This window comes from Phoca vitulina, unplaced genomic scaffold, assembly GCF_004348235.1.
Source record: "Phoca vitulina isolate PV1807 unplaced genomic scaffold, GSC_HSeal_1.0 scaffold39, whole genome shotgun sequence".
Classification (NCBI taxonomy): domain Eukaryota; kingdom Metazoa; phylum Chordata; class Mammalia; order Carnivora; family Phocidae; genus Phoca; species Phoca vitulina.
In genome coordinates, this window is record NW_022589742.1 from 10,374,087 (window position 1) to 10,387,963 (window position 13,877).

The window sequence follows — 13,877 nt, forward strand, 5'->3', positions numbered from 1 at the left end:
CCTGGAGAACATTATGCTAAGTGAAATAAGCCAGACACAGAAAGACAAATACTGCATGATCTCACTTATATGGGGAATCTAACATAGTGGAACTCACAAAAGCACAGAGAGGAATGGTGCTTGCCGGGGGCTGGGGAAGGGGAAATGGGGAATTGCTCATCAACAGGCATAAAGTTTCAGTTAAGCAAGATGAATAAGTTCTGGAGGTCAGCCATACAACATTGTACTTTAAAAATTTTTTCAAGAGGATGGATCTCATGTTAAGTGTTCTTACTAGAATAAAATAAAATTAAAAGAAGAAAGTAGATTAGAGGTTTCCAGGAGCTGTGGGGAGCGGGGGAATGAGAGCGCCTGCTAATGTGTATGGGGCTTCTCTTTGGAGAGATCAAAATGTTCTGGAATTAGTGGTGACTGTTGCACAATCTAGTGAACATACTAAAAACCATGGAATTATACCCAGTAAATGGGTAAAATGTTATGATATGTGAATAGCTTCATAAGAAACTTTTTAAACCACAACAAGATATCAATTTCTGCTTATCACATCACCAAAGATCCAAAAGTCTGATAGCGTGCTGTGTTGCTGGAGGTACCCTGAGACAGGTGCTTTCCTACCTTGCAAGTGGGAGTATGAACTAGTGCAAGCAAGCATTACAGAGAGCATTTTGACACCATCAAAAGTATGACTGACCCAGCAATTCTACTTTTAGGAATTTATGCTTCAAGTATATCCCACTTATGCAAAATGACATATGTACAGAATCCATTACAGCAGTTTTGTAAAAATAAAATGTTATTAACAACTTAAATGCCCACCCACAGGAAATAGGTTAAAGAAATAAATTGTGGCATGTCCATGCAGTATAATATAATGCAGTGATAAAAAGCATGAGGAAGCTCTTCATATACTAAAAGGATAATTTCTGCAATATATTGTTAAAAGAAAAAAGCAAGGTGCAGAGCAGCATGGAGAGCACGCTCCGCTTTGTGTACTAAGAGGGAGGGAGAATATACATGTATATGCATATGTATATGTATATGTATGGTGTGTGTGTATGTAAATTTCCGCATAGATACATGAAATACCTCTGTGGATATTTATTGAATGGCTGGGGCGAGCAGTGGGAAGATGTTTCACTGTATTTCCTTTTTGTTTTTGCAATATTGAACTATGTGAAGAATTACCTATTAAAACTGTTTTGGTTTTTTTAAGATTTTATTTATTTATTTATTTATTTATTTATTTATTTGAGAGAGAGAGAGAGAGCAGGAGAGTGGCTGAGGGAGAGGGAGAGAACCTCCAGCAGACTCCAAGCTGAACGCAGAGCCCGACACAGGGCTCGATCCCACAACCCTGAGATCATGACCTGAGCCAAAACCAACAGTCAGATGCTCAACTGCCTGCACCACCGAGGCGCCCCAAAACTGTTTTTGTAAATATTTATTTATTATTTGAAAGGGAGCGAGCAGGTGGAGGGGCAGTGGGAGAGGCAGAGAGAGAATCTAAAGCAGACTCCCCACTGAGCGTGGAGCCAGACTTGGGCTTGATCTCATGACCCTGAGAGCCGAAACCAAGAGTCAGACTTTTAACTAACTGACCCCCCCAGACGCCCCCCCATTAAAACTGTTTTAAAATGAAAAATAATGGGACACCTGGGTGGCCCAGTGGGTTAAGCCTCTGCCTTCAGCTTAGGTCATGATCCCAGGGTCCTGGGATCGAGCCCCGAGTCAGGCTCCCTGCTCAGTGGGGAGCCTGCTTCTCTCTCTCCCTCTGCCATTCCCCCTGCTCGTTCTCTCTCTCTCTCAAATAAATCAATAAAATCTTAAAAAAATAAAATGAAATGAAAAATAATAATTAGCCAAAAATTATAAAATAAAAAACACTGACGGTCCCAACTTAGCATGCCCCACCCCCACCTCTACCAACATTAACTCCTTAGTTTCCGAAATTGGATCACTGTAAGGTAGATTTTCCTACGTGAGGCTTGCCTGTACCCTCTCATCTCAGGTCAAGCAGACGAACTAACCGAGGTTCCATTATGTCATTAATGTGTACAGAACAGTCTTACCATCACTGATAGTAATGTTAGCAAGATCCATGATCTTATCAGGAAGTCCTTGAAGCAGTTTGCATTGTTTCAACTTTGGTTTTTCCCACTGAGATTTGCCAGTGTGGATACTGATTGAGCTGAAAAAGAGAGGAGGGAGGGACAAAAAGCTTTCTTATTGGAGGATGAGGCCAGAAAAGTCTTAGAGCAAACAAAGAAGGAACACGGTGTAGCTCTGGCATGCCTCCCCTCTGCCCACTCCCAGCCTCTGGGCTGAGATAGCAAAGGTGAGAGCCCCGTTGAAGAACACTTTGCTCTTGGGGAACAAGGGAATGTAGGGTCCCCATGCAGGAGGTGTAAAAAGGCACGAGAGTCTGAGATGAAGCCTGGCAATGCTCAGCGGAGGGAGAGTCGAGGCGGAGATGTTGCCCCTCTGGACATGGCTACTTACCCTCACTTTCCCTTCTTACCCCCACTTTAAGAGGAAATTCCTGGTAGAATGCGGTCCCTAGCTCCGCACATCATTTCCTGAAGGCAATGAGCATAGCACCCTTTGTAGCTCATCGGCCTTCATCATCCACCCTCCCCATGCCTCATCCAATTCAATCCAGTTCATTTCAAATGAGCTCGCACTTTGATTGAGCACCCAGGACTGCTGACAACTAGGCGGGGTCCGGTCCCTGGAGGAGCTGGTTGTAACTTGGTGGTTCGAGTCCATACATGTAACTACATCTATGAGGCAAGACATGAGATGAAAAACTGTACCAACAAAACTGAATCTATCAAACCACCGAGCAAGGAGAACTTATTTGCAACTTTTGAGCTGAGCCAGACGCTAAAAGGACAGAGATGGAGAAAGCCCCCACACACACACCCCGAAGCAGGGCAAATAGCACAGGTGGAGACCTAGACACAGGGAGGCACCCATTGGAGCCCACAATAGCAAATGGCCCTTTTTGGCCGGCAGACATGGTAAAAAGGGTGCCTGTGGGTCTTGAGCACCGTGTTTAGTTTAGACTTAATACCCGAGGCAATGTGGAACCAGAGTGGGGGAAGGCGAGGAGACTGCTCTAATAGTAGACAAGGGATGATAGTAAGGGTCTGCACTGGGGTTGTGGCGGTGGGGATGGAAAGGAAAGGGTACATACGAGCTTTGATTGTGATGACAAAACCAACATGATTTGCTGACTGATTAGATGTACAAAGAGAGTAGGACCCAGTCCAAGATGTTGCCTTCCAACAGAGAGCTTTTAAGCCTCTGTCAAACAAAACCTGCTGCCCTTCTGGTCTGCCTCCTTAAGTTAATGGCATAAACCATTAACAGCAGAGAGTCAGAGAAGAGGGACTGATGATTTAAAGAAGGAAAATGATAAGGCAACAATAGAAGGGTGATTTAGTAAATTATTATGGCCCATCAACGAGGTAGCTTCTGAGGCAATTTTTCAAAATGGTCATTAAGAAGAAGAACATAAAACATGGAAAATGTTTGATCAACTATTGAGTGAAAAGGTAAATCACATTATTGAGATGAGGACAGTGATTACCACGACATAAAACTACATAAAACTTAAAGGCACACAGGGAACAAGGAGATGAAAAATACGCCAACCTAAAAGCAGTGGTGGTGGGATTATGGGTGACTTTTTCTCCTTTGTCTTCTTGAACATTTTTCTAGAATGCTCTTATGTTGCCTGTGCATGCTTACGTAGATCCAAAGGATGAAAGAAGGCAGGACAGGGTAGAGGGGATGGGGGTGGGAGGGCTGCTCAGTCAGATGACGGAAACATGGCCCCAATTAAGAGGATCTTTGAGTCTCTGAACCGACAATTAGAACTTGGCCAATACGTACCAGATCCTAGTAGCATTTCCACGCCTGTTTTTTATGCACCTAGTTTGGGCTGTCTCAGTAGGGTTGGTTAAGAGCCACTTATAGGTCCCTTTGTATTTAGAGACTGTTTCCTGGGCTTTGCACCTTCCCGGCTCTGTGGAGAAAACGTATGCATTTGAAGGGGTAAAAGGCACTTACAGGTGTCATGAAAATCCATTTTGTTATTATGGTAATCATTATTACCCTATACGTAAACACCAGCAAATAAAAACTTTTTCTACCAGGCCATTTAAATCAGGCTTCATTGAAAATACATGAAATGCTTTTTTTTTTTTTTTTTTTTTTTTTTAATAAGCCTCCCGGGAAAAACTCACACTTAATCCTTTTCATTAAAAGCACAAGTTGACAGGACAGTTTTGTTTTTGTTTGTGGTTTTTTTTTTTTGGTCTTGGTTTTAAAAAAATGTTATATTTGCATTGAAAAAAGTTCAAGCCATACACAAAAAAATCAGAAGTCCTCACCTGCCAAGTGCCCTCCTTCTGAGGTACCCCCAACTGTCAGTGACAGGAAACCAAAGGCTGACTTCTCCTTCTGGATGGTTCCTCCCTTCCTAACGGACTCTGGGGTGGATTTGATTTTAGTAAACTCAATGTATCTGCCATCGCCAGGATGAGACACGGGAGCTCTTCTCTGCTGGTGGTGCCAAGGTCAAGGTTTTGCCACCAAGTGTGGTCACGTTAAGGGAGAAGTGACCTGGGCTGAGTGTGTGTGATAAGTTCCCGGTTTCTACTGACCACCCACTGGGTTTGTGACCCGGATTCCGGAAATCTTTCCTTCACATGTGGGCAGAGCGGCCGGGAGAAGCGGAGAGCCGGGAGAATCCCAGCTTCCTCTGAGGACAGCCATGAGCGCCATTTGCACAGTGGGATCTGCCTGTGGCTTCTACACTTGTCTGCCTCCCATTTCACTGTCGCTTGCAATCACAGCCTGCCCTCTGCTACCTGATCAGTTCGTTGCCAGGGACTGTATGTTCTAAATCCTCCGCATGTTATCTGGCTTAGCCCGATGTTTTCACCGCAGTCCACTGGCAGCCATGGCAAGGACATGGAGTGGTGGTCCGATAGCCTTTCTCTTTACCATTAAAGGAAAGAGATGCCCTTGAGAGAAATTCTGGACTGTTCCCAGATCACTTTCCCAGATGAATAGCCTGGCTATATCAATCAATAAATTAGCAAGCATCTATTGGGCAGTTATTGTGTGGAATGAGGAAGCTCCCCAGGCCTCTGGGTATTTATGCAAGAGACACAGTCCTCCCACTCCGCTGACGGACTGGCCACTGCTGATATCCAGAGCTGGTCCATGGTCTCTGGTAACCCCTCTGTGTTTTTCATAAGCTCTTACTGGTGGAAATGTTGTCAGGGCAAGTGAGCACTGAGGATGTGGAAAGGAACATGAAGACAACTCCTCTCCCCCCAGAACTCAGGATGTCTGACTGTGCGTGCATTATGAGCTCTCTAATAAGGGGAGTGAATGTGTATGGAATACCCCTCCCCCCAATTACCTAGTTTTTTCACCGCAACGTGTTCAGATTTTACTAATAACGTCAGTTGACCTTTGGTGAAGTTTCCATGGGTGAGGTTGCCATGTATTTTACTTTTGATCCTGCTAATCAATTCGGTGGCTGCTAAGGAAGAGCTGGCCTTTAGGATGGTCTGACAAACATAGCTAAAAAGCAGAGCAAGAAAGAATGCTGTTGCAGTTACGTCAACAGAGCGCAACCTGCCCGTGGTGCTGAAATTCTACACAGATGACTTAATTGGGAGTCCATAAATAACAAACATTTTACATCTATCAACGGGCAAATCTTAAGAAATGATGGGAGACAGCATATTGGAATCTTCTGATAAATTTTCTCATATGCAAAACAAACAACTCAAAACCCATTTTCAAAAGAACAGTCAGCAACAGTTGCATTATATTAAAATCAACTAAGCGTGCCTGGGTGGCTCAGTCGGTTAAGCAGTTAAGCATCCGACTCTTGGTTTTGGCTCTGGTCACGATCTCAGGGTTGCAGGATCAATCCCTGATTCTCTGTGCACTCAGTGAGGTGTCTGCTCAATCCCTTTGCTCCTCCCCCTCAAATAAATAAATAAATCTTTAAAAAATAAAATAAAATAAAATAAAAAACTAGCCATGCGTTCTCTAGGAGCTTGTACAAATTAATAGAGAAGATGGAGTACTCAGGATTTATTCCTTCAGAGAAAACCTTTTATCCTTCTGGTCTCCAATTTATCCATCATTACTGCAAGAAGGCAAATGGCACATGCTCAATTAGTCTCTAAAGATGTGTTCTGCAGAAGGCCTATTTCTATAATAGAAGAATAATGGAGATAATGGTAGTGATAGTAGCTAACATTTGTAGCCTCATGAGTAGAGCTATTATGGTCCCCATTCCACAGATGAGGGAGCTGAGACTTAGCCAAGGTCACAAATATCTAGTACCTCCCTAGAGTATTCTGCCCACTAAAAGATACGTTACGAAAGAATAGGGCTGTCCTTGACCTCAACCGCTGGAGCAAGGTCCTCAGACATTCTAATTTCCTCTGCTATTCCATTACAGAGCATCTGTAAGCTTAGGGGCACCTGGGTGGTTCAGTTGGTTAAACGGCTGACTGGCTCAGCTCATGATCCTGGGATCGAGCCCCACGGCCAGCTCCCCGTGAGCGGGGAGTCTGCTTCTCCCTCTCCCTCTGCCCCTCTTCCCCTGTTCATGCTCTCTTTCTCTCTCAAATAAATAAAATCTTTAAAAAAAAAAAAAAAAAAGAGTCACAAGCTTACCTAGACCTTTTCCCCATTTCTATTTGCCAATACATCTTTTTGAAGCACACATTTCCAACGTTTCCTACAGCTGTTGACTGGTATTCCAGTTAGATGTGCCTGTGTTAACTCAAACTTTCTCTTTGTCCAATCTAAGCCATGCCTCCTCCTCCACGGATCCACAGTCGGTGGAGTCCCTGCTCGCCCTCCCCTTCCACGTGGAGCCCATCTCTTCCCAGCTCTCATTTTGCCAATCTAAAGAGGACTCCTCTTTTTTTAAACCTCTCCCTTTGCTGCAACAGACTCTTTACTCTTAGCACCCTGAACATGTCAGTGACCTTCCCATGAGCCTCTCTGAGTTGCATCAAGCAGTGTTCCAGAAGGGGCTGGACCATGTGTCTGAACAGGACCAAGGCAGCTTTCCATGTTGTTTTTCCACTTCCCTGCTCAGTATTTCTTGGACTTTTTTGACGACAACAAACACTTTATTCCCCCATCCCCAAATTATGACCACTTTGGACCCCATTTTCTCTTCACTACAAAGAAGCAGGAGGCAGGCTGCTAGGCTGCACCATGACCAACCGAAACAACTTATTTCATGAAGGCAAGAGCCCAATTACAGCATCTGTAAAATAACCACCTGGTACTTTGATCTCCTTCTGACAACTCTGACCAACAGGCTGCAAATACAGAATTAAATGGAAGGAAAATCAGAACTAAATGTACCAGCTATGAATAAACTCAGCTCCTACCTGGACGGTACATGGGAAATTGTAGCCATTCCTTGCCCTTCTCTCTGTTCCAAAATAATGCAAAACAAAAGTACATCATCACTGAAATCTTTAAACAAACGTCACATTTGAGTACAGGGCTTATTGTCAACAACAGCAATCATAATTATGCTTTACATTTATGTAACTTGTTGCCATTTGCAAATCACCCTCAAAAACGTCAACGCAACTAGTCCTCACCTCACCCCTGTAGTGTGGGCAATGCAGGGATTATCACCCCATTTCCTGGACGAGGAAGCTAAGTCTCAGAGAAGTTAAATGATCTGCCCAGTATCACACAGCTGACAAGTCACAGAACTGGGAGCAGAATCTGAGGCTTCTGGATCTGGACCCTAACGGGGTGATGACAATAGTAAACACTACCGAGCATTTACTAATCATCCTATTCCATCTTTCTAACAGCCCTATGAGGAAGGGTAATATTGTCATCCCCATTCTACAGATGAGGAAACTGAGGCACAGAGAGTCATTAGGTTGCCCAAAGTCTCCCAGTCAGGAAGTGGAAGAACAGGGATTCTAACGCAGGCAGCCTGATTCTGGGGACCACATTGTCACCAAAAGGCTTTTTGCACCTATTATTTGAGAGGAATTTTACTTGTGTCATGTTATCCATAATGTATTAAATTAAGAAATTCAGACTCAGCTCTTTACAGAAAGCATTTTAAATGATGGCAGATAATTTGGAAGGCACTGTAGGCTTGATTGTCCTTTGTATAATCAAAATATTTCTCTCGTGTTTAAATACCTTACAAGGTCTGTGCTTACTGATCTTTTCAGAGTCTAACATGGTAATGCTTGGGGCCACTGGAATAAGGATGATGGGAGATAATTTTGTCACACCCTGATTTCAAATCTATACAGGTAAAGGGTGGATTTATTATGTGACTGCCAGTCTTGCAAAAATTGTGTCATTCTTGGAAGAACCAGGCTTCTTTCCAAGATGTCTACAACCAAGAAATTCCATTTGCCATTTACAACCAAGTCATTCCACACTCCCATAGCCCACAAAATGTGCCTCCAAAAAACTGCCCCACAGGGACTTGAGAAAAGCAGAGGATGGTTTTCTTACTGGGTTCTTGTGCAGATGCCCAAAAAAAATGTAATTTGATCCTCAATGACCACAGTTGAGCTTTGCCTGGCGTATGCTTGGGTAGAAGCACTATTTAACTTACATCTACTCAGGTATTGGAGGAGTCACAAGTAGATTCATTTTGAAAAATTACTTACTACAGTTTGGTCCGTGGTTATTTCCCCCTCAGAAGAGTCTCTGTATCAAAAGCATAAACAAATTTATATATATATACACATATAACTGTACTTTGTATAATCAAAATATTTCTCTCATGGTGCCCAATACATTAGGACAAAAGCTCAGGAGAAAGACAACTGTGAGGCAGAACAGTAGAATCCCCCAGCTTGGAATTCAAATACTAGGGCTCTAAGGAGACACTTCAAAAGCCTGATTATTATCTATGTACCAAAATGGTGGTAAGTCTTTGACTGAGCAGCCCCACTTCCAGGAATCTATCCCATAATAGTACAGCAAGGGTGCATACAAACTATATGTACAAGAGTGAAAATAACTGAAATGTCCATCACTAGGTAATTGGATAAATACACCTTGGCACACCCATGCAAAAGAATCCTATGCAGTCATTAAAATGAATAAGCTAAATCGTACATATTGGCCTGAAAAGATGTACATGGTGTATTTTAGAGGAAAGAACCAGAGTTCTTGGAGAGGGTGGGGAAAGGCGGGTCTTCTCTTTGTCTTTGGCTCCTTGAGACTACTCAATGTCTGCCCGCAGCAATGCGATCACCTCTCCAAATTCGTGTCCCAGGCAAGTCTTAGACTGGTCAGCATTTCTCACTTTAAACATTTCAAGTTCCCTTTGGAATTTCTAACTCCTGAAAGTGCATTATCGGAAAATAAAGGGTCTTATATCTTCACCATTGGCCATCCCTAGCCTTTCATCCCTTTAAGGCGTGATTTTTTTCCCCCTCAAAGTCACAGAATCATAGCATTTTAAAACTAAGAGGGGCATTAAGGGTAACTGGATCCAATTCCACCATTTCCCCAATTTATTTCCTTCTGTTTTGTTCTCCCATTGGCTTTACACCCTACAGTGATGATAGAATTTCTTTGTTATTCCAAAGAGAACCTACACTCAGAAGGGAAGATGCAACTCAAAATGCAGTCCCTAAATCTCAGACAGAACAAAGAAAGAAAGAAAGAAAGAAAGAAAGAAAGAAAGAAAGAAAGAAAGAAAGAAAGAAAGAAATCCCCTCTGGATAGGAACATACCCAGAATCCCTCAAACTGCCTTCAACCCACAATAGATGACACTCACGTACCTGGTTTTGATTTGAATAGCCAGATTAGCAAGAGCAAATTCACTGTCCTGAAATATAGAATTCAACTGTAAAAGATAAAACATATCAGATTTAGTATTCTCACTCCTCTATCTTAACCCAGGGAAGGTACCTGAGACAATGCTGCATTTATTATTTTGGTTGGTTCAACATTTCCATCTGCTCCATTCAGTTTTTCTATTTGGGGGCTGAACTGTGTCGCCTCCGAAATTCATACGTTGAAGCCCGAACCCCTTAATGTGACTATATTTGGAAGTAGGGCCTTTAAAGGAGGCAGTTGAGGCTAAATATGGTCATAAGGGTGGAGCCCTGATCTGATAGGACTGGTGTTCCTATAAGAAGAGAAAGAGACCCCAGATCTCTCTCTCTCTCTCTCTCTCTGGGGGGTGTGTGCGCGGGCATGCACGCTACGTGAGGACAAAGAGAGAAGACAGTCCATCTGCAAGCCAAGGAGAGAGGCCTCAGGAGAAACCAATCCTGCCAACACCTTGATCTTGGACTTCCAGCCTCCAGAACCGTGAGAAAAGAAATGTCTGTTGTTTAAGACCCTCAGTGCATCCTATTTTGTTATGGCAGACCTAATGGACAAATACACCCACCCACTTTCAAGCACTTATAATCATGTTATACACACTTGCAAAGAAACGCTGATGGAAAAAGAGAGGAAACAGACATGATCGTTTACTGTTGGTGGGGTGCAAATTGGTATCACCTGTCTGGGAGGCCACTTAACTCTAGTTATTAAAATGTGAAATGTTTGTGTCCTTTGATCCAACAATTCCAGTTCTGGGTATTTATCCTATAGAAAAACTCAAGTGTCCCCAAAATTTCTTGCAAGGGCGTTATTGTCTGCATTGGTTCCAAATAGAGAAAAAACAAGTAAAAGCAACCTAAATGTCCACCAACAGATGTCTGGATTTAAAAAAAAAAATACTACATCACAACCATCGAGTGAAATCCTTGGTATCTGTTTAAGTATATGAGGTAGAGCAATATTTGCAGCATGAATATGCTCAAAGATATACAGTTAAGTGAGAAAAAGCAAGTTGCAGAACAGCATAATTGTATGATTCCAGTTATTTTTGTCAAAGAACATACTTGCATCAGTGTTATCGCAGGTAGAGGAATAAAATCTGAACGAATATACCTCAGACTGTAAGAGGAATCAATACAAGGAGCAGTATTACAGAAGACATTTACTTTCTGGGTCTCAGATTTCAGTGTCTGAATTTTTTACAGAGTATGTATTACTCTTATTATCAGAAAAATGTAAGGATAAATACAACATTTCTTGTGTAGGAGAGAAAAAAATTAAAATGCAGAAAACAAACATATGTAAATACAATAGCATAGACTTTGTTATCACTGCTCTCCTACTTTTCTCTAAATAAAAAAAATTTGGCAAAGGCCCAGAATTTGTGTCAGTGGAGGGAAATGTACGGTTCTAAGCGAATTAAAATAATAACATCCCATAAAAGCTTTCAGCATTGGCACTATGAGAGACCACATACATCCTTACGGTGTTACTTACAGAGTGGATAAATTTGCTGCGAAAAATCAAAACCAATTAGCTGTGAAGTATGTTATGGGTAGAAAAAAAGTAACGCCTAGTTTTAATCTACTCCATCTATCATATATGTATCTTCACATATTTTATATGTACCATAAATATTTAAAAGATTATTTTACCCAATTTTCTGCAAATTCATTTACAACACTGGTAATAAGGATCCTTGGCTCTTCATCAAACACAGAGAAGCTCATTTCAATATTGTAGAAGGAAACTGTAATTAAAAATGAGATTAATTTCATTCACTTAGTTCAAGAAATTTAACTTCCATAAATTTGGTGAAAATTGCTTGTCATTTTAAAGAGACCAACAATGAAGTCTCATTCTTAAATTTTGCTTAATTTAACTCCAAGGTCAAGAACCAGCACTTTGGGCTCCGTATCCAAAAGCAAAACAGATTACCATCACATTTTTGCTTTAATTATTTGGGCAGTTTCCTGATGGCTACACAGTTGATGGACATTCTGCAAATCCCCCAAATCCTCAATTTTCATTAGCCAACACATTTCCAGTCCATTTCATGGTCAAGCTGAACATTATCTCACAAGATCATTTGCCCTGAGAAAATATTTATTTCTTCCTGTGCCTTACTTTCTGCTTCAGGTTTTTCTCTCTTTTCCTCTTTCTCTTGTCTGTCCTATCAGATTTCAATTTTGGAATGTTAAAAGTGGAAGGGACATCCAATATTTGAATGACATGGAAGGCAAATACTCCCCAGCCATGGATAAGCTTTCCAAGCTGGCTAGAGGTGGAGACTGGAGAAGCTGAGGCCTGTCTAAGAGGCATTCAAAAAGGCAGGCTAGAGTATCTTCTGGTGTTTGCTGGTATGCAGTCATCATGTCAGACCTAAGGCCATATAATTCTCTACTGGGAGAGGGTGAAGTTCCTGATCCATGCTCACACTGGCAGAGACAGAGCATCAGGAACAAAATGGATGGAAAGGTATTTAGAAATGTCACGCTGAATGAAAAGATACATTTGCATTATATTTCAATAAAGCAGAGCTAAGCAGAATTCTGTGTTTGGACAAGGTATCCCCTGGACCCATTGTCTGAAAGAGAGAGGAAACGTCTATACCCTCCTTCATCCTTTTCTGCCTTCAGAGAAATGGCCGCCGTAGAGAACACGTGACCCATTGTGCATGCATTTTGTTAGTGATACGCTGCACCTATTGTGGAACATACCTATGGACTTAGTGGCTGTAAGGGAAGTTGCTGTTTCCATAGACAGAAAAGAAGGTGTGGAGTCCAACGGGGTTGTCTCAGAAGAGGAAGAGAGTAGTGAAGACAAAGCCGCTGTAGAAGGATGTGTTACTCCAGTGGATGTGAGTGGAAATGAGGCTGTGGTAGCAGTAAGTGTAGTGGTGGTTATATTTGGAAAGGAGTCCAGCGTGGGCTTAGGAAGAACTAAAGTAGGGGATGCTGATGCAGCTGGGATTCTGCTCCACGCAGATGTTCCTGCGGGGCTAGGCGGAAGCTCAGAACTAATAGATAGGATGTGGTCAGTTGCAGGAGGTGACCTACTCATTCTGCTAAAGGGTAGAGGTTGAGACACGGTCCTGGAGTTGGCAGTCACAGTGGTTCTGGAAGATGCCTCGGGGGATTTAGAAATGTATGCACTGTCAGCTGTGATTTTTATAGAGATGGGGAGAGAAATTGGGAAGCCAGTAGTGATACTGCCCACTGTAGGTGTAGGAGTGGTTTGGGCGAGTGCGGTGCTTACAGCAGCAAAGGGTAGTGTTGCCAAGTTAGCGAATGAGTGCGCTGGTGTGGTGTCAGAAGTCAGAAATGCGGACTTTGACACCCCTACTGGAGAAGAAGTTAGAGTGTGAGGAATACTGGGTACAGTTGCCAGTGGAGAACCCGAAGGGAGAGTAGAGAAAATCCAAGCCAGCATGGATGAACTAGTAGCCCCTGAAAGTATAGATCCTGAAGTGGCACCAGAAGGATTCCACGCGAGGGTAGTCCCAGGAGTTACAGATGTAGCTGTCTTCTCAAATGTGTGCTTAATGTCAGCCAAAGTGATAGTGGTAGGTCTTGAAGATATTGGTGATGAAGGGCTGTCGGACATCCCCAACGTAGGAAGAATTCCTGACGTGGAAATTGATGACTTTGCCATAACATCTCCAGATACCAGACCAGTGAGAGAAGCTGTGAATGTTGACAAAGACCCAGGAACAAGGTATGGAGTCTCTGTTTCCACCTTGCGGGGTGTAGGTGTATGAGTAGTGGTGGAAATTGGAAATTGAGAACCTTTAGCTGTGGGTGCATTCCAGGAAGTCATAAGCAGAGACTGGGTGTTACCAGATGTGATTCTTGTTCCCAGAACTGGAAATTCAACCATTTGGGATGTAAGAGGGAAAAAAGTCTCTGGAGTGGAGAACTTGGCTTCAGTACTATGAGGTGAAAAAAGAAATGATGTCAAAGAGGGTGGCATTGTGATGGATGGAGT

General features: G+C 42.6%; 1 protein-coding gene across 1 annotated transcript in view; it reads right to left on the reverse strand.

Annotated features, from left to right (window-relative positions):
• The window catches only part of ADGRG4 (adhesion G protein-coupled receptor G4), an 84,430-nt gene that overhangs the window by 50,467 nt on the left and 20,086 nt on the right, over positions 1–13,877 (reverse strand). Inside the window, 7 exon segments of the mRNA XM_032428240.1 lie at positions 2,070–2,188; positions 3,898–4,030; positions 5,438–5,601; positions 7,446–7,533; positions 9,819–9,903; positions 11,546–11,640; positions 12,611–13,877. Coding sequence (XP_032284131.1) covers positions 2,070–2,188; positions 3,898–4,030; positions 5,438–5,601; positions 7,446–7,533; positions 9,819–9,903; positions 11,546–11,640; positions 12,611–13,877 — 1,951 coding nt within the window.